This window comes from Psittacula echo (assembly GCF_963264785.1).
Source record: "Psittacula echo genome assembly, chromosome: 7".
NCBI classification, from domain to species: Eukaryota; Metazoa; Chordata; class Aves; order Psittaciformes; family Psittacidae; genus Psittacula; species Psittacula echo.
Genome location: NC_137740.1, coordinates 22,867,946 through 22,894,392, shown reverse-complemented (window position 1 = coordinate 22,894,392; position 26,447 = coordinate 22,867,946). Strand labels below are relative to the sequence as shown.

The following is a 26,447-nucleotide window of genomic DNA, read 5'->3' as shown; positions in this document are numbered from 1 at the left end:
CCTGGCAGCAGTCAGGGTGACCTGAGCCGACATGACCAGCAGCAAGCCTTCCTGTAGTACCAGTGAGAGCACAGCTTCACTTTCAGCACCAGCACACAGTTGGCTGTCGCTTTATCTTCACAGTCCTCTTCTGGGGAACAGAAGCATCCACAGAAGGCATTAAAAAGGAGATGTGCGTCCCCAGCAAACAGCTGGACAGAGAAAAGGGCTCCCAAGGGCTCCACTCCCTCTCTACCCTCCCACACTTACCTGGTGCCCCTGTGGGGCACGGCTGGAGCTCGCATGTCTGCCTGGCTTCTGGTTTGGAAGTAGGGTCACAGCCCTGAGCCAGTGCTTCCCCCTGGTAACACTTTACCTCACGCAGTCGCACACCAGCGCCACATGTCTTGCTGCACTGTCAGAATCAAGAGGATAAAGGAATCATGAGAGGCATTCTTGTATTTTTCTGTAGTTTCCAAGTTTGTTCTTCCAGTGAGGCCTCCCAGCCCCTGCTTTGGATACTGTTCTTGAGGAGGTCTGGGTAAATTTCACACTGATCACAAACTTATGCTCCCTTTTTGTTGCTGGAGCAGAGCCTCCCTGAGCTGGGGTCAGGGCAGAGCAAGGAAGGTGTTTGCTTTCACCTCCTTAGTGCAACTTGGAATGTTTTTTCTTGGACTGTCATGCAGTAGAAGAAAAACGGCTGCTGTGAGCCAAGCCCAGCTTCCCCTGTCCTCCATTCCATAAAGGCTCATCAGTTAAATCAAGGGAAAGCCAAAACACTGGATTGTGGCTGTATCCTGTATGCCTGCAGTACAGCGCATGCTCTTGCTTGAGGCAATAATCCACATGCTAGGTTCTCCCCAGCTTGCATGTGCCAGTCCCTTTACCTGCTGCCTGGTCTGCAGAAGAGCAGAACTTATGGTCCCATCCAGACCTGACAGAGCCATTAGCAGAACAGGCTGCTAGAAAACCTCAGTGCAGGTTGTGCTCCACCAACCAGGATTATGAGGCCTCCTCTCCCCCTTCCCCACCACCCTGAGCCCTACCTGAGACCATGAGGTAGTGAACCACGTTGCACATGGCCTCCTGAAACAGGTAGCTTGTTCCTCAGGTTTCTGAGAAGATTCACAGCGCTTCTCAGGGTACTCCCTGTACACTCCATTCTCCAGGCCCGCACACAAGACAACCCGGGTCTTCACCCCTCGCCCACAGCTGGCATCACACTGGGAAAGAGAACATAAAAGCCAAGTAACAAATGATGCTTGTCAACTGTAGAGCTTCAAGTAGTATGGCATCCTGCTCAGAAGCAAGGTGCATAATGTCTGTGCTAATACCAGTCTAATGGAGCTAGTGCTGCCCAGGTCACAGCAGCAATGGGTGTCTGCAAAACAGCTGAGTTTCTTAGGGAGTGGGGACTCCCTAATTAGTGGTAATTAGTGTTTAGCCAGTGCTGGGGATGCTGAATTCACCCCTGCTAGCCTTGAGAGCAGCTACAAGGGATCTGGAGTAGCCAAGGTAAGACTACAAGATGCTGTTTCTGTCTTATTTTATGTGTGTCTATGTTCTCAAAAAACATGTAGCGTATTCATGTAGCAACCTATATTTTGGAGTACTGACAAGCTTTGTGTGGGCCCCAGGGGACTAAACTGGTACAGTGCAGGTAACTTGCATGGACAAGTACTACTGAGACAAAAGCTACATGTGCCTAGCTGGGAGGACTCACCCTCTTGGGACACCACCAAGAGAAGCAGCTCATTCTAGCTTAGCTCTGCTTCCTGATGTCCATGGAGGCAACTGCCAGGTTCAGATTTCACTGCTTTGTCCCTTCTTCACCACAGCAGGGCCAGCATAACTAGCTTGTGTCTGCCCTTAGTCATCCTGTGAACTCAGAGCTTATCAGCTGAGAGAGAGAACACAGCAAAGGCAAAGAAGCTGGCACATACAAAGGTGGGGAATTCAGATGCAAGCAAGTTTAATAACCTGGATACAGCTGAAAAACTGCACTGCAGTATTGTCTGTGACACACACTATAGGCCAGAGCTGAAGAGGGTTACAGAACTGCCACGGGTCCCCAGGTTTAACTAGTCTGTGATCGTTACCAGTGCTGGAGGGAGACTCAGCTGAATGTAGTCAACAGCTATAAAGGACAGCAAAATGAGAACACAGACAAGACTTGATTGCTTCTCTGGTTCCCTAGAAACCTTTTTTCTTACTACTCTGTGAATCTGTGTTTTGCTCAGGACTTTAAAGACAAATCCCAAAATGGACTCAATGTGCTAGGTATGCTGGGACTTGGATCAGCTTGTATCAGGAAGCCTAAAGCCTCAAGGCCTTAAGCAACAGAAGGGAAGTATGAAGATCGACAGAGACCAATTGATTGATTGTTAGAACAGGGCCCCTGGACCATTTTTAGTAGACTCTTAAATTCTGAGGCAAGTACACAATCAATGGCCTGGACATGACTTCCAGGACAGAGATGTGGGCTATAGTTCAGGTTTATCTTCATATATTATTTATCAGAGAGGAAGCTGTGTTTGTTGAGGCTTTCTCTTTAGCATGTAGGACCATACTCTTGAGACGAGTGAGTGTAGGTTCTGGACAAAGAGCTCTGCTGAGGTGTCTGCAATAACCCAGCTATGAGCCAGAAGTGGAAGAGTGTAGTTTCTGTAGGTCATTGCTGCCCTCCAATGGAGGTCCCTGGGAAGACAGCAAATGCCACAGACTCTGTGTCAAGACTATAAGGTATTGGAGGTGGGGGGCAAGCTGGGGTATTCATTACTCCTTCCTCCTTTCTAAAAGGAACTAGGAGAAGGGTACAGCCCCAAGGCTAGAGGTCACACCATACAACCTTATTCCAAGGCAGCCAGGCTCCTACCGTCTCCTATGGGATATAGGGTGGAAAGGAGGGCTGAGGACACAGGGCTGTGCTTGGCTTTACCTGGTCCCACTCCTGCTCCACCCAATGTGCAGGGCAGTTCTTGTCTCCACACGGATGGACAGCCAGGGGCTTCGTGACTGGGTCACACTGCGAGTTGGAGATCACCTTGCCCTCCAGGTTGCGACATGCAATGAAGCGGCTCATGCGTCCCTCACCACATGAACCTGAGCACTTGGAGGAATAAAAGGCATTTAGACACATCAGAAAGAAGGTGGAGGGGTCAGGGTTGGTGGGGCCAGGAGACCCGAGTCCAGAGCCTGGCCCTGCCACTGGGACTGTGGCACTGGATCCCAAGGGTCTTTAGAGGTACCTCTGGTCAGGGGCTTCCAGTAGCATGATGGCCTGCCTGCTGCCTCCTGCCAGCCCTGCATCCCCAGCAGAAGCAGACCCTCGGCACTCACCGGGCCCCAATCCGATGCAGTCCAGTGGCGGTCGCAGGGTGGGCCTGTGCAAGCCTTCTCGCTGCTGGGCTTCTGGGACTCATCACAGAGGGGTGCTTCCACCGAGCAGCGCACCTCCCGCTTCATCATCCCCTGAGTGCCACACCGGGCTGAACACTGCAATGGCCATACACAGTCAGCCCCGGGGCTGAGACCAAGAAGGATGAGCAAAGGTGAGGGATGCAGCTATGCCTCCTCCCATTTCCTTCTGCTGCACTAGGTGAGAGGTGAAGAGCACCAGCAGGGACAGGAAAAGGTGGGTCCCTCTCTATCTCTGCTGCTTATTTAATTTGGGTCCTAGAGTTCCAACGCTCCAAGATGCTGATACCTGGAGTGCTGTTCAAAGTCACTAGTTCACTGGCCCAGTACCCAGCAGACTGTGGAGAGTTAATCAAAAGAATTTTGATTGAATTTTAGCTTCTCTGTGTCTCCATGCTACTGTTTCCCTATTTGCTCTTAGAATCATAGAATTGTTTAGATCCTCTGGAAGAGGGAGGTAAAGCCTCTTGCTTGCAGGGCTTTAATTTGGTCCACATTCTGCTTGAGAAGTGACCTTAGAAAAAACGTTTTGCAATGGATTTTGCCTGCTGAGCAGTGCCAGAACAGGGTAGCCATGCATAAAGGCAGTCCTTGCTTCCCTAGGATGCAGTTAGCCAAGGGCTTCTTTAGCACCCAACATCTACCAGCCACCTTCCTCCAGGCCCCAGCCCAGCCCTGGCTTCTTACCTCTGGAACCAAAGCTCTCCTGCTGCTTACCTACCTCAGACCACTCGGAGAGCTCCCACTGGGGCCCACATGCCTTGTTCTTGCAGGCTTTCCTCTCCATGGGCCTGGCCAGCCCAGCTGACTCACAGAGGTCATCATAAACAGTGCTGTCGAAGCCTGGAGCCAACATCTTCCAGCAGCGCACAGTGCGGTACTGATAGCCCTCACCGCAGGTTCTGGAGCACTCACTCCACCAGCTGGTCTCCCACCTCCACAGGCAGTCCCAAGGAGAGAAGGCACAAAGGAAAACCCAGGTAAGGGAGACAAGGGGTATGGGGTGGCTGGGGAATGCCTGCACACCTGAAACTCCCTCACCCAGTAGCTGCTGCTATGAATCTGCTCATCCCATATATGTCTGTGTTAAGGCAATGCTGGTCTAACTGCAGGCAATTTAGACAGCAAATTTCTTCCCTCTTTTTGCTTAAAGAGGATACTTCCAAGTTTAAGCATATCTTCCAGCCCAGAAATGGCTGCATACATCGAGCAAAAAATGATCCTTAGGAAGACATCTTGTCCCTGTGGACAGATGATGTCATTTCCACTCACCTAGGCTGGCAATCTCTCCCTGTGCAAAATTCGTGAGTAGGTTCTGGTCGGGTTAGGGCATCACAGTATGTTTCATCCACTTCCACTCCATCATACCGGACACATATCGCGTAAGAGGCACTAATCCCTGCTGGGCAATCAAGACACTCCCTTGGTCACACTTCATTGGATTAAAAGCCTCCACTTACCATGATTAAATTACTGGAGTGCTCACTGCATCTGAAATGCTACCTGCCATTTTAAAAAATACCAGTATTCACTCCATCAACAGCCAAAAAGGACTTCACATGATCAGTCACTTGAAGCCAAACCTACCTGAAGTGCATGTGGAGCTGCAGGGGGCATAAGCTGAGACTTTCCACCGATACATGTCAGCCAAACTTATGTCATCATGGCTCACATCAAACTCATTGCTGTGGAAAAAGGAGGCAATATGAGCTAAAAATGAAGAATTGCCACAAACATAATATATTGAAATTCCTCCTCCGTCTCTGAAGATGGGAAAAAACCTCGTGTTTCTGTTCTCCACCTCCACCACCTTGGGCAAGATGGATCACTGATGAATAGAATGTAAAGCCTTGATCCACCTCCTGAATTCAACTAGCAAGGCAGTGTGTCAACATCACTGTTGAGAGGAGGCAACACTCATTATGAGTCTTGTGTATATTATGGTCTTTAGATCTCGTGGGTGCCCTCAGCCTCAGTTCACACTATCACCTTGAGAGGTATACTAGGTTGGAAAGGGGAGCTCAAGCACAGTCCTTCTTAGTATATAATTTGGTGGGGAGAATTCACATGTGGCTTGCCAGAAATGTTTAAAAGTTGGCCCTGATTCTCCTGCCAAATATTTACTGATGTTACAGAAGCTTGAAGAAGCTTATGTGCTCAGAGGAATGGAACAGAAGGGGCATGATGTAGTGGGGTAAACATGTGACATGCTATAGACTCCTTCTTTACAACCACGTCAGTGTTGGCTTCACAGGTCCTTCAGCATGTGTTTAAATGGATCCCCTAGATCCAGGGGACCTGAAATACGTTCTGGGAGCTCTGTGTCAGGCCAATTATGACAATCAGTCTTTGGAGGACATACCATTGGTCAAGCATCTACATTAGCTGCCATGGGCAGACACTGGTGAATGGGGACATCAAGGACAGCAGTGGGACTACCAGAGGATTAGCTTGGCCTTCCCTCCCTAGCTAACCACACATTTGTTTTGTCCAGGAAATCAAGTGCCACCTTTCAGTGCCAGGAGCTTGCAAAGGCTCTGCTTGGCTGATGTCCATGGTTGTGCTGGCACCTAGCAGAGGGCTCTCCACAGGTGCCATCATGCTGTAGTTGGCTGCTTCCCCCTGACTCCCAGCAAATGTATCCACCTTCAAGTCTTCCAGTGAGTTCTTACGAGCCGGCACTTTGTGGAGACCCTGTGGCCACTGAGCAGCTGTCTCGGTCCATGGTCCTGCTGTGGAGTTCCTTGAGGCCAGCCTGGCGGCCAGGTGCTGCAACTCCCTACAGAAGGCAGTGTTGTGTGGGTCTCGGTGACACAGGCGCCTGAAGAGATGAAGCCTGGAAGATGCTATGTGGCTGTTCTCTGGGAGCTCAGATCTCCTCATACTGTAGGGTATAGCTGTGCTGATGGAAATCTGATTGAACCTAAGAGCTGCAAAAAAATACAGGCATGCTTGAACTATATTGAATGGCTTATACTTCAGCAGGTGGTATTTAACAAGACAAAAAAACTTATTTGGCCTGAAAATCACTTTTTTTTTTTTTTTTTTGCCACCAGTGTGCACCAACAGGCCTTAACTGCCCTGAGCAGCTTCATACACACTCTGCCCATGGCTCAGCAGCTCCAATTAAGCGCAGGCCTGGGCCTTCATTTCTGGTGTTCTTTCTTCATAAACTGTTGTTTGGCTTCCCCAGACTGACCTCAGATTGGACGCTTCCCCTTGTTTTTACCTGATGATCTCTGGACTGTTGATAGGACCTGCTCCTGTCCCTGCCCTGCCTGCCAAGCTCGGGTGCTGTGGGACTGCTCTGCCTAAGAGGGCATTGACTGATCTCTGCTGCAGTCACTTTCTCCCAGCTCCCCTTCCCTAACAGAGTTACTAGCCCTTGCTGCTCCCTGACAGTCTCCACCCCACTACCAAGTGTCATTCCCTCCTGTCCACGCTGATGGTAAAGCCACCTTAGATTTCAAGAAGACCAGTGTGGGATGTCCACTTCCAATGAATAAACTGGGAGAGAAGGAACGACAAAGCAACCAACCCAATTCTGTTTCTCCACCAACTGCTGCTGCTTCCTCCTCCTCTCCTGCTGTGTTTGTGGGATAGATCTGTCTTATCTGGAAGTCATACTTCTTCTCTTCACCTTGTTCCCAGCCCCAGTCCTGAGCCTGACTGGTGGAGTTGGTCTGGAAGAAGTGCGGGTGACCAAAGCCTAAATCTTCATGCCCTTCTCTTAGAGGAAGCTGTTCACTGGTATCATCTGGCAACAGGGTGAGCCATGTGGTGTTGAAGTCCTGGTCAGCTCTGGAGTTAGCTGGAATGGGATAGTTCTGGCTGGTCTCTGGTAGGTGGTGGTAGAGAGGTCTGTCTATATCAGGGGCTGCAGTTTGGAGAGGTGGTATCCGTGGTACAGTGTAGTCATAAGTTATGTGTGGCATCTTCCCATTGAAGTTGTAGTACTGGAGGAAATGGAGAAAGAAAACAAAACTTTCTTTATCTTAAGGGCATGTATTTTCCAGAGAACTCCCCTAGCCACAGCCATCTCGTGATGGATGATAAAAGAAGACAGCATCCTCATAAATCCAAGAGAAGTACACACAGCCAAACCAATATATGGCTTCTTCAGCCACCTACCGGTTTGGCTTGGGAACCAGGTTAATATTCCTCTTGTCTGAGGAAGGCTGACAATTTTAGTATAGGCAAGACAAGAAAGCTTAAAACTAGTTCTTTACATACCATGGCATTCAGAGACTGGTTAGTGGGTCCGTGAGCTATGATATACTCCAGTCCATCTGAGTTCAGGCTCAAGGGCCGCCGGTACTTGAAGATTGTGCCAGCTACCCTGAAGTTCTGAGGGTTGTCAATGGCAGAGTTACCATTGAAGAAGAAATGTCCAGATTCATCTGCAAGTGCTTCAAAGAGAGAGAAAATGGCTAAATGTGATACTCTGTGCAGAACACTGAGGCTGAACTGGTACTGAGGAGAGCAAACAGCTCAAGATCAAGAAAAACCCAACAGAAAAAGAACTATAGGCCTTCCAGCATTCATCTTCCACATCAGGTCAGCAGTGTTCAGTGCCTGGTGCTTTCATTTCCCTCTCCAACAAGAGCACAAATGTCTTCACAACAGGGACAGTCCATAGTGAGCTCAGTTTCCAAATGGCCCTCTTGCCACTGGTTGCTGGAGATGTAACTTCAATTTATGGATAGACGAAGTGCCCCTATGCTACCCTGGAGGAAATGCTCACCGCTAGCTCTCTCACATGACCGATGGAAGTGCACAGAGCCCTCTTCCCACCTCCCAGGCAGCTGAACTGGGATCTCCACATCCATCTGGTTCCTCCGCTTACCTAGGATGTTTTCTGTTTTCCTGCGCTCAATGATAAGGATGTCTGTGGCACCGGCTGGAATGTTGGTGATGAACACATAACCTGATGAACAGAACAGAGTGTGAGGAAACCTCGAGGACAAAATAAAAAGGTCTGAGTAGGAAAAGCAGCTCGTCGGACAAGCGTGTATGTAGGAGGGCAATGCTGCCCTTCAGGGGCAGGACTCTTATTTGCTTTAGAAATCATTGTTACAGATCTCTAAGGCTCAACCTGAGCACTACTGGGTCTGGAGTGAGGAAGGAGCTGCACAAGTATAACAGTCTGGCTTTAATGTGTGGATGAACGTGCTGTTGCAGTCTTTCTGGCAAGAGCAGAGAAAAAGCTTACTAGTGATCAAGACTGATGCTAAACAGAGGATGGAAAAAAACATAGGGCACCTCAGCGACTGACTCAACAGAATTTGTCTCAGGAATAGCATAAAAATTGACCTTTAAAGGGAGAGGAAATAAGAAGGCTCTTAAAAGTTGTGGTTTTGGCAGCTTGTCTTTCCTGCTAGAAATGCAGGTCTTGTCCATTTTGTAAGATTTTACGAGGACTGGAATTGGAAGGCAAATCCGTACCTGTACTGCTGGAGAGCTTAGCACCATTACCCCTGCTCTGGAAAGGGGCCTGAGTGCTTTCTTAGTCTGGTGTCTGTAGGGAGTGATGCAGACTAGTGAAACATCAACAGTGTGAAACGTTTCAAAACACTCTCAAACACCAGTTAATTAATTACTACTGAGTATACCACAGTCTTTTCCTTCTGTGGGTGGAAGAATGGCCCATGAAGTTGCAAGGGATGAATCTCAGCCCAGTTTCAGAGGGACTTCTCCTCAGCTGTGCCAACCATAGGACTGGGTAAAGCAGGAGACTAATTGAAGGCTGAAACACTGTGACCCTCATCATAGGAGCTTCAAATGAATACATAGCACAAATAAAAAAAAGATTCATTGATCTCTTCACATTATCTGAGGTAGGCAAGATGCCAAAATCAATAGGAACAAATAGATCCCCAGCTGCTTCCTGTTGTAAAGAGGTGAAGGGAAACCTTACCAGCCTAATATACAGCACATCAAAACCCATCTCCTCTGGTGAATAAGCGAAAAGGACAAATTACAGGCATTTAAGCAGTCATGGTACTCTTCAGCTCTTTCTATCAAGCAGCTGGGAAACTCCTACCCGCATCCAAGCCAGCCACCCTTCAAGCCCGCTGGTGTAAGAAGTAGCAGGTGAAGTCTCCAGACTGTGGTAGTAGGGAGTACCTATCTGTGAGATTGCCTTTCGGAAGCTGCCCGAGACACGGTGGCAAGTGCTGCCGTCCCCTCCACACACCCTGCATCTGTCCATCGTCCGGGGTGAGTACAGGCTCCCATCGCACCCCACTGGCTGCAAGGAATAGAACAAGAGAGGGTTTCCTGAGGCCAGTATATCTCCACAGGTCAGGGTCTTTTCAAGAAAACGCTACCATGCTCTTTTGCTGAGGCTCTGGGAGTAGGTGATATAGGTTAGCTTGGAATAGAGTAATGAATGAATCCCACAGCAGCAGTAATTCATCCAGGCATGCACTTACACACTCCTGATTTCTATACTAATTCCTCCCAGAGCCTCACCTCACATTTCCCATTGATGCAGACCCCTTGATAGGTCCTGTCTTTGCAGGAGGTACCATCCTGTGCTTGGACCATCAGCTGCCTCTCTCCACTCTGAGTAGTGCACTGGAGGTCACATGGCTTATTGGAGATACTGGTGTAGTCATCTGAAGGGACAGAGGCAGAAAGTCACCAGGCAGATCAAGGTACTCAGAGATGGGCAGCAAGAAAGGGGACTTCCCTCTTACTCATACTGATGTCAGCTTGGATATTTTTGCTGCTTGAGATGAGACCCCAAGGCTACAGATTTTGTAGTACTAAAGTGGGCATGGTATGGGGCTGCAGCTGGGAACCATGCCTAGCAGAAATAGTTCTTGCTGGCAAGCCCTTTTCTTTGTCATACCCTCTCCCCTTTGCAATGCCCTGTGCCAAACATGGGACTCTGCATTAGCAGATCCCAGGCCACACATACATACAAAAGAGCAAGCAAGACCTGTAAGAAGGATACTGACTGGAGCTGTGGACAGGTACACCCCATTCAGCTCAGAAACCGAAGCTAGAGGTGCAGCTATGTCCCCCTGGCAGCTAACGGAAAAACAGGTGGGTCCAGAAAGAGAGTAATATCTGTGGTGAACTCAATCTGGGCCTCAAGGCACAACTGGCAACCCATGTGAAGCAATCTCTCTTGCCTGTGCAGGAAACAGATGGGCATCCTGTTCAGAACAACCCACCACCAACCCCGTATAAAGCATGCTGGGTGACAGAGGCAGCCAAAATTGTAGAAGGCACAAAGAGCGTGAACACCCACTCTGCCAAGATGACTGCTGGTTAGCCAAGACAACTCAGAGAAGCCTGTGTCCTGTCTGCCCACCAGTGCTTGCTGATGTAGGATCCAAAACAGGAGCAATGTGGTGAGAGAGGAGGCCTGGCTGGGTGGAGCAGTTCTGTGAAAAGACAGGGAACGATATCTCCAAAGCAGGGAGCATAGGGAAGCACTTCCAGACCAGCCAGGAGCATCCATCCCTTTTCCCCTGGGACCTTCCCCTTCTCCTGTGTCAGAAAATCCTGTGGGTTTTTTCTCTCCCTGATCCTTTGAATAAAGCTGTGAAAACCCACCTGGATAGAGAGGCATCCAGTGGTAGTAACGGTTCCCAAAGGCTTTGGCATTGAAACTGGAGCACTGCTGCTGTTTGAAGCTTGCTGTGTTGGCTGGGCAGGGCTATGGAGGGAATAAATGTGATCAAAAGCTCCCTATGTCACAGCCATGGTTGTGACAGCTGCTTATCCTTGCTGCATCCCTGGAGGATGAAAATGCCCTGTCCACCCTGGAAGGAAGCAGTGATGGACTCTGAGATGCCATAATACAGGCAGAAAGGCCAGGCCTCTGTTGCCAAGGGCCCTTCAGACAGCTGTATTTAACAGTCCTGCAAAAATTACTTCCAGCAAATAAAAAACATACTGGAAAAACTATATCCACCTCCCCACCCCACAACAAATACATTTTTATATCCTTTTCCCCCACCTCTCAGTCCCAGAGAGTAGAGCCCATCTCTTATATCTCTAAAAGCACACTGTCACCCACCCCAGGAGTCAATCACACCCCTTGTCTGCACTCTGAGTGCTGCTACTCTCGCAGCTCTCCGAATTTCACATTCCCCAGTGAGGACCAGTTAGTACTGGAAGTTGTTCTTACCTGCTGCTGGCACAGTTGGTAGTGCTTGGCTTGACCAACACATATGGTACTGTTTGTTGCCTGGGGTATCTGTAGCCTGCAAACCAGAAAGAAAATGAGCTGGAGGTCTGGGAAGTACTGAGGTAGTAAGGATGACAGAGAAGCTAGGCCTGACTTAAGGGGGAGAAGCAAGGCAGGTATTTTATCACAGGAAAGCTCTCAGGATCTAGACTAGCCAACATCTCTGAAGCCCATTTTCTGTGCTTTTAGGTGAACTGCGATTTTAGATTACTCTCATTTTGGGACAGGTTGAGCAGACAGGGAGCAACTCCAGTACCACCACCTCTGTGTTTCTTGACCTCTGAGCTCCAAAAGGGTTGATGTGATGAAAGGACAACAGACCCTGATGATGCTTCACTCCCACGGAAGCACACAGGATTTGCAGTGACCAGGGAAGCTGATCTCAGGATTCACTTTGCAGAAGGCAGAGATGGAACCTCTCATGGGGACTGGACTGGTTAAAAGATTAGCAGATGATGGACCAAAACCATGGGAATTTCTCAACACTGCAGCTCTGGCCAGCAAGGGTTATCCATGGGACACTGGAGTCCTGGACTGATGCAAAGGCAAAAAAATTCTTGAAAGCTGGGAAGACATATGGAGAATGGCCGAGACCACAGATTAAGGCACCAGTGTGTGTGAACAGGAGTAGCAGACAATACGTTAACAGTATTGGGAACTTAGGGTGCACTGTGTAATGAAGAACCCTGTAGGCATACTCAGGCTGGACTAGCTGGAGGCTCTGAAGCTGTTCCTCCAGAACAATGCTTTACATGATGTAGGCAAAGCCTAAATTTACACCGACCAGCTTGAAAACTGCCACCCTTTCCAGCTGAAGTAGAGGCTGCCTGCAGACTCAGAAATCATTTTGTGAGCATACCTGGCTCAGACTTAAGCCATTCTCCTTAAAGCCGAAGAAACCTTTTGACTGGCTTTTATGTTGAGGGTTTTTTTGTTTGTTTGTTTGTTTGTGTGTTTGTTTGAATCTGACTCAATCCCTGGAGTAAAATGCCATAGCAAAGTCCTCCCCTTCCCAGTTGTGGAGTCAAGAATAGAGCAGACACCAAATGGAGAGGAAAATGTCTCTTCTGTCAGCAGGCAAAGGGCAAACAGGCTGCTCTGGCTGTGGGGGGTATGGGACAGCCCCAGGCTCCTTCCCACCCTTTGTTTCCCACTCCTCTCCCATCATGGCCACAGTATGCCAGGGAAAAGCAATAGCAGAGACATTGGCAAGGTAGCAGAGAGGCTACATCCAGATGGAAGGTACTGCAGCACATCTCACCCTCACCATGCTGTCAAAGAGCCCACATAAAATAAGTTTTCTGCTGAAGGAAAGAGAGCAGGTTGGGGATCCTAGCTTGAGCTGCCTCCACTCAGAAGTGCATCCATGCAGAAGGGAAAGGGGCAGAGTATGGGGTGGGCAGCGCCTGTGAGCTTGCTGTGCTGCAGGATGCCGGCTCTCATTGACATCACAGGAGCCTAGAGTAGGAGGTTAGTGAGGTGTGCAGGAAGAGGAGAGCTTGGTGGCAAGGTGACCCACAAGGTACAGCAGGAGTTCAGGCAGCTGAAGTTCCTCAGTACTCCTCACTCCCACAAACCCAGTCCAACTGATACCAGGACTGTAGCAGCTGTAGGGGACAAATGTGGCTGTAGGGGACAAATGGAGATGCCAGATATATCACAGAGGGAAATAAACTTGCAAGCTCTGTGGAGAATAAAGAGGGGAAACTGCTGAGATGTGGCTGAGCTAACTGCTGTCAGGAGTAAATCAAGTCCCCATAAGGCGTCTGGGAATATGTACCCACACCCTTAGCACAGGAACTGCCTACAAATCAGGGTTAGGTTGGTCACAGCTGCCACAGCAAGTGAAGGAAAGGGGAAGTGGAATAGAGCTAGCTTTCTTCAGCTCACAACTCTGTCAAATCTCCCACAGACTCCAAAAGGGGACCAACCCCTTGTTCCCCATCAGATGAACCAGGCTGAGTGGGTGACATGTTCAGGGGGCCTGTGGCCTGCCTCATTGCAGCATGCTTCTCCCTTGCCAGCCCTCCCCACCACTGCCTGCTCATCACCTATCCCACAGGCCACCACCACCTTCCTTTCCAAGAGACCAGGGATGAAGACATAACAGCTGATCCTACAAACTCAGGAGGTTCAGCCCTAAAACATAGGTCAGGGGCACCCCATTTCCCCTCTGCCACTTCAGACCTGGCCAAGGGCTCAGGCTGGGACACAACTCACCTCTGTTGCAAGCAGTGCCTCTCCCGGGACATCACGCCTCCTCCGCAGGACCGGGAGCAGGTGGACCAGGAGCTCCACTCTCCCCACCACTTCGTGACTTCTTCATCCCAGAAGCCAGCTCCATCTGCTGCCTCACTACTGTCCTGACAGAAACAGAGCATGGTTAGCTGGAGAACCTGGCTCCTCACCAGCCCTGAAACAGAGAATGGCCTTCCAAAGGCAGCTCCCTCAAGGACCATGTCACCTGGATGCCTTCTAAATGGGTAGCACTGGGACAACCATGGCATGATCAAGGTCCCTGTGGGGCCACACCAGGCTCATGCATCTCAAAATTCAAATTTCCCTCAAAGACTGAGTTATGGGAAGGAGAATGCCTCTGGGATCTTATGCCATGCTGTAGAGAAGGGCTGATGGGCTGGTTATATGTGATAGTAACACCAGCTCCAGCCTGGCTCAGAGAGAACAGCAGATCACAGGTCATGCTGGCTGCCTGGGTCTGATGCAAGGTCAGGAGAGAAGATGCCTGCCTGAAGGGAAGCTGGGGGTACACATCGATCAGTCACTGGAGCTGCATTTCACCAAGTAAACTCTGTGATTAAATCAGCTCAGATCCAAGCTCCTCTCGCTCCAGCCCTCACAAGTCATTTTCAAGAGTGCTTCAGAACCTCAGTCTCCTGCAATTGCTGTTGTTCCCTTTCCCTATGCACCCCACTATTCCCAGAGGTGGATTACTCCATCTCCCAGCATGCCTTACTGGGGCTGAGCCTTTAATTTTGGCAAAACTGAGCTATCCTGGCCTCAATATGGCCATTGCAGCAGGCTGCTGTTGGCTGTGCCTTCACAATTCCCAGCAGGTAAGAGATTCTGTGCTTTAGCTTCAGGTTTGGGCTTCTTTCTTAGAATATTTTCCTGTTTAGTGCCTGTCTGATGGCTTGAAAACTCCCAAGGACTTTGGCAAACTAGCCTTTGCAGGAATTAATTTGCTGTTTATTGAAATACAGCTGTGAGTAGTGTTAAATGCAGCAATGAGTTTAACACAGGACTGTGACTAGAAGGGATTTATCCAGTTGAAAACACTGACAATGTTTGAGTACTAGTAGAAGAAAATAAATAATGTGTGTGTGTAGTCTGCTATGTTGAAGTAAAGGCTCAGGGAAGTTGTATCAGTGCTACTATCTGTGGCAGTGGCAAATAATCCTGTTGCAAAGAACTAGTCTGCAAAGCTTAACTGATGGATGTGAAAGAAAACTCAGCAGGGTTTCCTCATCACTAATGTGCTCTGTATGCTGTTTTGGTTGTCTGTCTCTTGGCTTTATGCTCTTTCATAGTGTAATACAGCCAAAGTGTTCTTCATCTTGCAGTGTAATTCCTGCCTGAAAACTTGTTTTTACAGCATCTGCCAACAGAACACCCTCTGGGCAGAGGAGGTGCAGCTGGTTCATGCAAATGTTTTTAAGTTGTAACTTTGAGTGGCTGAAATACGTATAGTGCTGCTTCTTGGAGATAGCCAGAACATGCAGGAAGTAACCTTTTCTGCTGCAGAAAAGCACCATAATACCCAATGCTTTACTCTCTAGTGATTACAATAGTTAAATTTTGAAAACAATAATATGGCAAAACTCTTTGCTGTACTTACATGTTCTGGCTGGAGTTGACTTGCCTGACAGGGACCAAATGCTGTGGTCAGCAGCTGAGCTGCTCGAGAGAAAAATTAAGCTTACAGGAAGTAGACATGTTTTCAAAAAAAAACTTGTTCTCTTCTTCCAAATGATCATCTCAACCTATTTCCTATGACAATTTTTGTCTGACTGTATACTATCAGACTGTAAATGGAAATGCTGACTATGTTGCTTTCACACTTAGAAATGAAAGAAATCAAAGGTATTTTTGGCTAGACTCTTTCCCTGACCTCTTCTATGCTTCTCTGTGATAAGCATCTCAAGGCCTGTAGCGAAAGACCTCTTCACAATTGTTGGGATGGAGAATGCCAATGATTTAACTGGTGTCTGTCCAGAGAGCTCAGCACAATACAGATTCTCCCATTGCTGGGGTAATAATCAAAGCTTGTGTCTTACGACTTCACTAAATAGTTGCATGAGATGCATGGACAGCCTGGGGAGAAGGTATGTGGACTAAAAGCTGCAATATTTACACAGCTTTTCCCCAGGTGGCAATAAAAATCTGACACTCTAACCAGCAAGATAATCCTGCTCCACAGATCTTACAATCCAAATAAGCAAGACAAGGGCAGAAAGGAAACAGGAGAAGGGAAGTTAGATGGGCTGTTCTACTGATCTATCCCTAGATATGAAAAAGACTTTGTGTATCTGGAGTGGTGGAAAGTTGCAGACTTCTTTTCTGGGTTACTGCTCTTGGGTGTTTTGCCTTGATGCAAGGAGATTTGGCATGTTTGGGGAAGATCAGCATCTCTCCCTTTGTGTGCCTCTTTCTTATGGTTAGAATAAGATACGTTTCTCTCCACACTGGGACTTTCAGGAATGACAGGAGCCCAAAGCAAGATTTATTGAAGGATGCTAGGCAAAACCTTTTTTAAAAATAAAATGTTATTCCCTATATCCATAAATCCTGCTCCTTCTTCCTCATTGCACTGGAGTAACCAATCACTTTTAAAGTAGATTGATTTGGCTCTCAGGTTTTCCATGAGCAAGCTCCCTTGCCGGTCTTTGCCTAGGAATGCTTATTTTCTTGTGTAAGGACAATGCTGAGCTGTCCCCTTGACTAGTAAGACTTAGAGCATGACTACACCAGAGTCCTAGGCCTGGTGACGTAGAGGGGGAAACTCCAGGTACTTAGAGCTGGGACAGCTGGTTTCAATCTGTGCTGTCAGAAATAAATTTGCACTAACCGTGACACACAAATGGTTCTTGTTTTTCATTAGTGATACTTGCATTTTCCAAATTTTCAGATAGTAAATTAAAGACTGTGGGAAGGACTCCAGATTAGATTAGCTCCTAGCTTTAGTTTCCCAAGCCCCTCAGCAAATCCCAAGAGTTACCTTCTGGCCATGTGAATTCCTCTCCCCCACCTCCTCCTTGTAGGATAAATCAAAGGTGTTTAAAAACAACTCTTCTGCATTCTCCTTGTTGTAGGAGATGCTGGAACTGCTCTAATTTGCACTCTGCAAATAACAGAGACAGAGCAGGCTAGAAACAAAGGAGCAGGAAATGTGCATTGGTCCAGTCTTTATAAGGCTGGCTCTGTCTGGGCTTGAGTGAGGGCTCTGCCTAAAGGAGGTAAGAGGGTCAGGTGTGATTCCTTAGGTAATGGGGAATATATGGCCTAGAATTTACATCTGTAGAAAAGAGGGACCATATTCCAGTTCACCCAGGTGCTCTCCACAAGAATTTCCCCTGGGGCATTTGTGGCTTGGCACTGGTGATTATATAGCTGCAGTTCTTCCTCTCTGAGGTTAACCAAGCTATTTCTGTGCTTCTGCACCTACATGGGAGGCCATGCAACTGAGTAAGTGAGAGTTGTCCTCCTGTCCCCTTGTTGGGGGAACCACATCTTTGAACCCCAGGCTGCAGAGAACTTTCTGATGACAAAATATCTGTCTCCAGATTCACCAATAGCAGAAATGTCAGTCTCTCAGCCAGCATCACTGAAAGCTTTTTCAGCCTAACTGAAGCCCCAGCAGCTGCTTCCCCTCTCCCCCCTGCCAAACAAAGGCTGACACAAACAAAATGCTTCAGTCCTGCAAAGAAGGGTGGGCTTGGACTGACATCCTATCAGATTTCCAGGTGGTCTTTCTGAAGAGCTGAAAGGGATAAAATAAATTCTCCACTGACTCCCTGTCATGCCCTGGATCAGCTCTAAGCTATCCTGGGTTTCCCAGAAACCTGGGAAAAACTGCAATTACTGTGTCAGTGGCCCAGTCTCCTGTGTTGCTTATTGTTGTGCCTAATCTTGAGATTCATTAGAGCCTGGGTCCTGGAAAAATGCTGTCTGGGAAGAGAGACCACAAACATGCCTGTCTAGTTCCCTTAATAGAGGAGCTTGGGGGGCAAGCTCTCCTGCTGCAGCCTGGCATGCCTTAGGCACTGGCCTACCCCTGAGGGGCATAGTAGCTGTTATAAACTGTCCTGCTCAGCCCTGTCTAAGCTTGTAAGACTACTAGAAACAGCAGCTGAAAATGAAATAAATTCTTCACAGACTTCTTCTGAGGCTATTAACTGTATGTCCTCCACCAAAAATTTCCATGATCCCTTTACTGAGAGGCTTCTCTCTACAGCAAACCACACACACTACTTACTGAAATACTAAATGGCTTCAGATGATTTAATGCCTGGAATGGATGTCAGATTATTATCTGAAAATGAATTATCATGTTCAACTCCCCTTCTTTGAGTTCCCCATGTCATTCTCTGACTAAAGCTGTGGTGAGAGATTCTACCACAGCCCTGAAAAAAACGACAATAGCATTTGCAATTATGCCTTAATGTTTTACAAAAGAACTGGTGTTTGTGTAAAGCTGCTTCTCATCCTGTCATGGTTTTATCCTATTTGAGTAGGCTAAATGGTTTGTATAAGAGATTCAGTGTTGGAAGCAGACACAAAACCCAATTTTCTTTAGAAAAGTTGAAACAAGGTATCTGAGGAGTCTTCCATGAGGGGAAGGTATCCTGAGGTAAAATCAGCAATGCAGCATAAGTTTTAGGGGATCAGGAAGAACATTAATCTGGGTGTAAATGTTAGCTTGCTAAAGATGTAATACTGCAGCAGGCATGTAACAGAAATCTAGACATACAATGAGGTGCAGATGAGTAGCAAATTAGAAAACCAGTGAACAGAAGCCAGTGGAAAACTATAAAGTACTGTTCGTAACCCTGTTGTGACAGAAATTTCACAGGCAAATGCTGCACGTCATTACAAAATACTTGATCCAAGTCAGTTAGGTTCTTCACTTCAAGTGGGTTAACTCATTCTGGGGCAAGGTGGTGGTAAAAAGGATGGAAATCTATGAAGGGGAAGAAGTGAATAACAGGCAGTGTGTATGAGAGGCATCTCATTGTCAGTTTTTTCAGAGGCACTGAATCCAATTAGCCCCACATAGGAAGGAATTTGCTTACCCTATCTATAGATGTAGGCTTTCTATGACACTTTTTGTATAATCATGTTGTATAAAGAAAACAGGACAGCAAGAGAAACTGTAGGTTAATTACCGAATGACCATTTTGTGCACTGGCTAGCACTGGAGATGCCAATCAATACTAGGAACATCTGCTAGGCCAACTTGCACTGTGTAATCCTTGATCAAAGTGCTCTGTGAGATTCTCCTGGAGTAAGGGAGTCTTCAGGGCAGACCTGGCAACAGTACTGGTGTGTGTTTGTCCTGGGGAAAGCTCAGCAGCCCTTCTCCCAGATCCAGATGCCCTCAGCTTAGGTGCTGTACAAACACAGCTGCTGGGGGCAAAGAGAACCAGCCAAGGCTTGCATGCACATGCTGATGGAGGAGTCCATCCAGGTCACTCGTAAATGAAGGACTTCACATCTGTTTAACTTGACCCAGCTTGCTCTGCCTGAAGTTTTCTCTGACTTAGCCCTATAGTTAAGGGGTAAACAGAATGGGCAGTGGATGTGTGTGAAGGTAAAACAAAGTTGAAATAAGACACTTCAACTGTAAAATTAAGATAACCCCAAACCAGGAGATGCTGCTGCTCCTTAAACCTGGATTATACACAGTAAAGCTGTTGTCTGGTCTTCTCTGCATTTAAAATAGCTCCTGTGAGAGTGCTTCACCACGATGGAGGCTGGCTTGTGGGGGTGGGAAACACAACCCCAAACCCTCTTTTCCCTTCTGCAAAGCAGAATCCCTTTAGCAGCAAAGAAATCTGGCTGGGTTCCCCTTGGGGAAACAGGAGCGCTGAGCCAGAATGCACGCAGTGACCCGTGAAGGCAGGGGCACAGCCGGTGCCCTGCAAAGCTGGGATTTCTGCCTCCCTGCCACAGTAACAGGGGCAATTCTCCCAGGCTGGGCCTCAGGGAGAAGGGGACTGGCAGAGGGGTTCTAGTGTTGCTGTGGAAAAAAAGTGCTGCTAGGAGGGCCAGGCTGAGAAAGTCCTTTATGGAGGAGAGCAGAGATGAGAGGAGCGTGGGGCTTCAGTGCCCGGACATGCACCCCACTTAGCAGAGAAAGCTGCTGACTGAACCCATGCATGGGGTGGCAGGAGGGGCAGGGAGGATCAAAGTCTGTTTTCAGCCCTAAATTGGAGTCAGCCCTCTGCTAGAGATGAGCATGGGGGGCAGCCTCTGGCAAGCCCCCCACCAGGGAAAGGCCCTGCTCCCCGTGGTCCTTCACGTGGTGCTGGGAAGCTTCCTCAGGCATCGTTATCCCTCGTCAGCCTTTTATATAGTCAGGCTCTGGGCAACGGGCAAAGCGTCTGGTCCTTGGGGTAAATTTGGGGGAAGACACAACAAAACCCCCTCCTCAAGCACTTCAAGGCTGAAGGAGGGCAGCGGGGGAACCCCCAAGTCCAGGCTATCCCCTGCAGGAACCAGAAACCTACGGCGAAGGACGACGGGCCGTCGATCCCGTAAGGCGACCACCCGCTCCCTGCCCCGCGCAGGCCCGCGGTGGCCAGGACCGGCCCCGCCAGCTAGGAGCGCCCCTCCTGGCCCCGGGCCCACCGAGGCTCCCTGAGAGGAGGGAAGAAGGAAGGAGGGGGCGAAGGGAGGCTCCGCCGCCGCGGGCCCACCCGCTGCCGCTTACCTTAGCGCCGAAGGGGGCGGCGGCGGCGCTGAGAAAGAGGAGAAGGCGGAGGCGGTGGGGAGCGGCGGCCATGCCGCGCTGCTGCTGCTGCTGCTGCTGCTGCCGCTGCCGGTGCCGCCGCCGCGGAGGAGACGGCGAGGCGGCGCGGCGGCCCACCAGCGGCGGATGGCAGGAGCAGCCGCCGCCGGAGCGCGGGCCGGCATGGCTGAGGCAGTTAATGACTTTACAACCTGCCGGGTGGCGGGCGGCGACCCGCGGCGCGGCCGCTCAGCGGGGGGGCAGGGGGCCGGGCGCTTCTCAGGACCCGCCGCCCCGGGGCTCGGTCCCGCGTCTCGCCTGCGAGCTTGCGGGGCCGGGGCGGGCAGGCTGGGCCTGCCGCCTCGTACCGCCCTGCCCGCTGCCGGTCCCGGCTCCCGGCACAGCACCGGTTTCTGTCGCCGCTTTCTGCGGCTCCTTCGTAGCTCACAGCAGCGTCTCCCGGCAGCGGCGGGATGCAGAGAGCGTCCCTGTCGAACCGCAGCCATCCACGCTGCCTCCTGCACTGCGCACACCCCGCGCTCCCAAGCGAAGTCCTCCCTCCGCTGGTTTCCTCCTGCACGAAAAAACATTTGCTCTACTCAGTTCCTCTTTCCTGCCCTTTCTGGGCAAGCTATGGTTTTTGGTGCATCGCTTTTGGTTCTGCTGGGGCTGAAGGGCAGCGTGTGCTCCGTGCCGGGAAGGAGGGAAACGACCCGGGACACGGAGAGCTGCTGTTTCTGGCGCTGCAAATGAATTGTGCCTGTGTGGGTAGTGGGCCCGATGACCTGGCCCATACTAAAAGAGGATATAGTTGCCCAGAGGCCCCCAGATCTCCGCCACGGTTTGTTAACTTGCATACTAAAGTGCAGTTAAGCCACACATGGAAGTTGTTCAGTTTGTGCATCTTGACCTTAGGCAGTAACTACAAAAGCAAGGTGCAAAATCAGACCATTTGAACCTACTCCAGCAGTCTGCTCTTTGCTTGAGGCCTTCTCAGAAGATGCAATGGCACCTCAGAAGCCTCCATAAGCTCTCTGAGACCTTTCAGGCTAAAGAAATCTGACGATGCCTGTCTCCAGGTGCTGCTTTCAGGCTGGAACACTGAGGTAGTCAAGTGTGTAACTTAAGAAGAATGAATTTACTTGCCCTCCTTTCTGGATCCCCATTTGTTGTGCTTGTGATCAGAAGACAGCTCTTGATGATATCCTGTGAGTCTCCAGCTGCTGCAAGCCATGGACAGAGGCTGTACAAAAATGGCATTAGGTGTCCCTGACCTGGGTCAGGCACCTGGGCAGCAGCAGTTCCTGCCTGCCAGATGTCTGTAATTAGTGTAGGAAGGTGATCCAAGCACTCCACACCTCTCGCTACCAAGGGTTTCAGCCTCAAGGTGGAGGAAAGGAAGGGGAGAGGAATGATGGAGGGGTGTCAGCAGGGGGTGCGACTGGGAGCTCCGATCAAAGCTGTTTGCTAGCAGGCAGGGGGCAAGGCAAGGAGAGGAGGGGAGCAATCTTCTTCTGACCCATCTAGAGAAAATGAGAGTGAGGAGCACTGACAATAGCATGATTGCATCATTAGCTGCCTTCTACAAATGGGGAGGAAGCTTCAGAGTCAAATCTTGGCCTTCCTGCCCTGCTGCAGCCCTGTGTAATGTTCCTCTGGACCCAGCTGCTGCACTGCAGATAAGCAAAGCTGTGGAGAGGCAGTGAGGTGGGGGAGTGGCTGTGCTGAAGAAGAAAAGTGTGTCTGGCTCCAGCTGAGTGAGGGAGTCAGTAGCAGTTCAGGTCTCATGTGAGTTATGGTGTGCCTTATGTTCTACAGCTCAAACCCAGTGTATGAGCAGAAGCCCCGGGAGGCAGAAACAGGCTGTTGTATGCTGTTCAGTGCAAAGACAATTTGAGGAGGGGGATCTGCATGTGAGGCACTAAGGGAGTGTGATGGGGCAAATCCAGGTGGCTTTCAGTGCTCTCCCCTCCAGGGCCCCTCTGTGCCCTCTCTCCTGACCTTTCTGGCTAGGCCAGTTTGCGTCTCTTAAGCACAAGTCTTGAGCCTCTTCTGCTCACAGGGATGATGCAAGTGCTGTATGAAAGGCAGCAAGACACTCTTAAGATGCTGCTTGCTATTTTACACCATGAGTTTAAGCAGCATGGTTGTTTTCTTGATGTTCAGAGTACATTTTGAATAATCTCAGTCAATGTGGGAGCAGTGGTATAGGAGATAAAGGTTATCTCTTAGTCTTGAGAACCCAGCCCCCACTAATCAATATATGGAAGGGTCTGGTAGTGTATTGAACCTATTAATACACTTAAAACTTTGCTAATAAAACCATCACCAGCAGCCACAACCAGCTTCCAGTCTTGTAATCATTTCCAATCCACCTCTCTCAATTTGTATTTTTTCCCCTACTGTCTTTATTTAAAGTAAATTTGCCACTTTCTAACTGGGCCAGCTGGTTCTGCTGTATTATGTACATGAGCAGGCTGAGCTCTGCATGTGCAGCAGCTCTTTGTGGTCTTGCAATCAGCCTTACTGTTGAAAAGGGCTTTTCCTGTGCTGCTTCCCAGTTTCATGTGCCCTATTAACAGAAAGTAGGTCTGTATTAACACCAGGGAATGTTTAAAGGATTTATGAGGTTGAGGATCTCCCCTTTATTGGCACCCAAGAGCAGAGCCATATAGTTTCATCCTAACAGTCTCTCCATAACCAAAATAGAGCTGGGGCCAGCCAGCGTGTTTCACTGGAGGTGCCAGCCACATTTGGACATACGGGCTGCTTGTGGGGATATGATCTGTGCTCATCTCCTGCCCTCTGGAAGTTGCCTAGGGTTATTTCAACTTCTTGTTTCATTGAATTGTGTTTCATCAGCCAACTGTTTCTCCAAAAAGCTTCCAAACACAGTCAGGAAGAGGAATCAAGGCATATTGCCTCTAGAAAGGAGAACCAGTGTTTGTGGCTGCTGTTGCAGCAGGTCCTGCAGGACTGGAGTATGCCATCCTTTAACATTACCTGAAGGGATTTATTCTCCTCACAACACACTTGCAGATGTCAAGATGGCAGCTATCTTCAAACAGGGAAAGTTTCAGCATCATGATTATAGAGGTTGTGAATTCAAAAAAATGCATGTGAGAGATGCACCTGAAGTGTAAAGGTATTTGGACCTCTTTATTTCCCTGAGTGTGTGTGTTTTCCTCCCAATGGCCAAGCTGCTGGAGGAAGCCTGTCTTTGACAGCAGTCTTGCAGAACGCTGCACTGGTTTTTAGTCCATACCTCTGGCGGAACAGTCACAGTAACTCAGTTGGCTTTACCTGGTGTTTGCCCCAGCACAGATGCCCCTTACTGGTTCTTGGAGCAGAAAAAATTGGACTTTGCTCTCCCTTTTGTGGAAAAACCCGTGTGGTCCAAGGCTTCCCACTGCAGACTCAAGCCCTGACCAGGGAAATGGCTGGTCCTTCTTTCTATCATTCTGACCAGCTCTGAGGGGTCAGCTCTGTTAACATAGAAAAAACTGTGGCTTTATTCAGCTCAAGCTGTAATTGGGGGAAGAGGCCAGGTCTACTTTCCTGTAGAGATCACCACGACCTGAAACTGCTTCCCGGAGGTGTTTGAGTGGTCCCTAGGTTGCTGGGGCAGAGGATGAAGCAGATCTGAAAGGATGTGTGGTGTGGGGAGGCTGTTTCCATCCCTTGTATTGAACCACGGGGCTGCCTCTGCTCAGGCTCTGAGAGGATCCTCAGCTCTCGAGTGCCCTCGCTCGGCCAGCGCAGAACTGCACACTCCAGCCAAAGCGGGGAGAGGCCAGCAGGAGGTCTGTTCATGGCTTTGCCTCCTCCCTGTGGGGGTAATACACTTGCAAGCTGTATTCTTCAAGCCTTTTCATTGCCGGCTCTTAGATCCACATCCCACAGGCTGATGCCAAGCTCCTTTGTGCAGTTCACTGTATGGCTGCTTCCCCTGGAAAGGTGAAGGAGGGAAATAAAAAAACTGTTAAGCTCCCGGTATATGCAAATCTCTCTTACAGTGGAGGTTTTGTAGGCCTAAAAATGACTCCCAACAAACCAGCCCTCTGGCAGCAGAGCCTGCCCATGCACGGAACTGCAGGAGAGTTAAGCTGTCAGAGAGCTCCTGGAGGTTAAAGCTCAAAAGGAGAGATGTAGTTCAGCTGAGTTCACTACCTGTCTCTTTACGTCCTGCCTTCTTCCAGTTTTAGCCTGTGCTGGTGCAGAGGGGCAAACAGAGATGTGGCATGATGTGCCAGTTGCAGGGACAGGGATGCTGCACAGAGAGCCAGGTGGCATGCCAAGCCCATGCAGCGCTGGCTGAGCCACTTGCCTTTAAATGCTGGGGATGATAAGTTTATGTCCTATCACAAGGCAGTGACACATTCACACGTTATCAGTGCTCATTTTGTGGTGGTGCAGTCCAGACTGGCTTTCCAGAACTGTTTGGCCCCTCAGTTGAGCTGCTGTGTAATTTTCAAGGTGCTTTTTAGGGTTGTTGAGCACCCTGTGACAGCACATCCTTCCCTGCAGAACTACTGCTGCAGAGAGCAGTACTAAAAAAAAAAGGATAGCTGGGTAGCGGAATGCTTTAATAGGCCAAGTAGAGTAAGATTTATTTTTTTTTTCTTTAAGATCAGGAATTGAAAAATAATTTCGTTTTTCACATTGATGTAACAGCAGGCAACTGATAAGCTCCAGCCAAACCCATGGCCTTGCTGGGCTTGGGTGATGTGTATGTGCAGGAAGAGATGTTCCCAGAGAGATTATGAACTAGGCCTGGGAAGAATAATTTTCCTGCGATATTGCAGAGCTGGACCATGTCCGGCTTCATCCTGGTCTTGTGCTGACCTGTCACAGCCTGGGAAGGGGAAGCTTTAGCTCCTCCTGAGCTGCCATGGGTGTATCTGCTCTCTGTTTGTGCTCCACGACCTCTGTGTCACCTGGCAGGCACCACTCCCATTCCCAGTTCAACCTGTTTTTTGCAGCAGGTACGAGGATGATGATTCTCTTTACTAACACAGATCTTAAGGTCCTTTCCAACCCTAACTATTCTATGATTCTATGGTGAGCACACCATCTAGGGGAAAAATACCAGTGCATCCTTCTGCCTGGAGATGCTCTCAGCTTGTTCAGCCGGTCCCTTTGCACTCACTTTTGAATTCATGTGCAAGACTAAAAAAGCAGCCTGGGTTCATCATCCACCAGTCACTTAACCTGGTGACATCAGACTTTCATCTGAATCTTTGGGCTAGGACCAAGTCTTGTTCTCTTGCATCAGACAACAGGAGACGAGTGATGTTTACTTCTGGCAATCGATCACGTGAACATCTATGTGAAAATAGATGCCAATGTTATGAGTATTTAGGTTGTCAGGGCCTGGACAGGGACTGAAGAAAATCCAGAATGAAAGGGTAAATCCTCTTTCATTCAGCCTTTTCTCTGTTTAGGCCAGAGCTGGGCAAAGTAATTCATCACAAATATAAGAATTTGTGTGTGCTGACATGGTGTGACATTGGGTGGAACCAATCTGATCAAGGGTGTTGAAATGAGAACTATTTGCTTTCTGTATTTCTTGAATATTTCAGTTCTCCATGGATTTTAGTTTAATTATTATCATTAAGCATTACGCAAACCTCAGTATGTTCCAGTCTGTGTTGAATTCAGCGGCTGTTTGGGGGTTTGGTTTTAGTTTTGCTTTAGTTGAAAAAGCTGCAAATGTTTGCCCCAAATAACTGAGAAAAAGTTTGGTTTTTTTCTGGAAAAAGCTAATATTTGATTTGTTTGCACAAATATATCCCTGACCTAAAAAAACCTTTGTCTAATATCTAATGATCCCTTTTCCTTAATAAACTGAAAATAGCTAGTGGGTGGGAAAAA

At 48.9% G+C, this 26,447-nt stretch overlaps 1 protein-coding gene across 1 annotated transcript; it reads right to left on the bottom strand.

Annotated features, from left to right (window-relative positions):
• Nucleotides 1-20,758, bottom strand: LOC308223750 (ADAMTS-like protein 2; the record flags this gene model as incomplete). Its single annotated transcript, XM_080623186.1, has 18 exons — nucleotides 1-130; nucleotides 250-394; nucleotides 1,029-1,205; nucleotides 2,921-3,091; nucleotides 3,322-3,477; nucleotides 4,121-4,334; nucleotides 4,672-4,801; nucleotides 4,987-5,084; nucleotides 5,909-6,329; nucleotides 6,938-7,355; nucleotides 7,633-7,808; nucleotides 8,246-8,326; nucleotides 9,526-9,649; nucleotides 9,874-10,019; nucleotides 10,969-11,071; nucleotides 11,546-11,621; nucleotides 13,826-13,963; nucleotides 20,556-20,758. The coding sequence occupies 18 exons, from the start codon at nucleotides 20,756-20,758 to the stop codon at nucleotides 12-14; spliced, it is 3,096 nt and encodes a 1,031-aa protein (XP_080479312.1). The 3' UTR covers nucleotides 1-11.
• Between the last annotated feature and the right edge of the window lie 5,689 nt (nucleotides 20,759-26,447).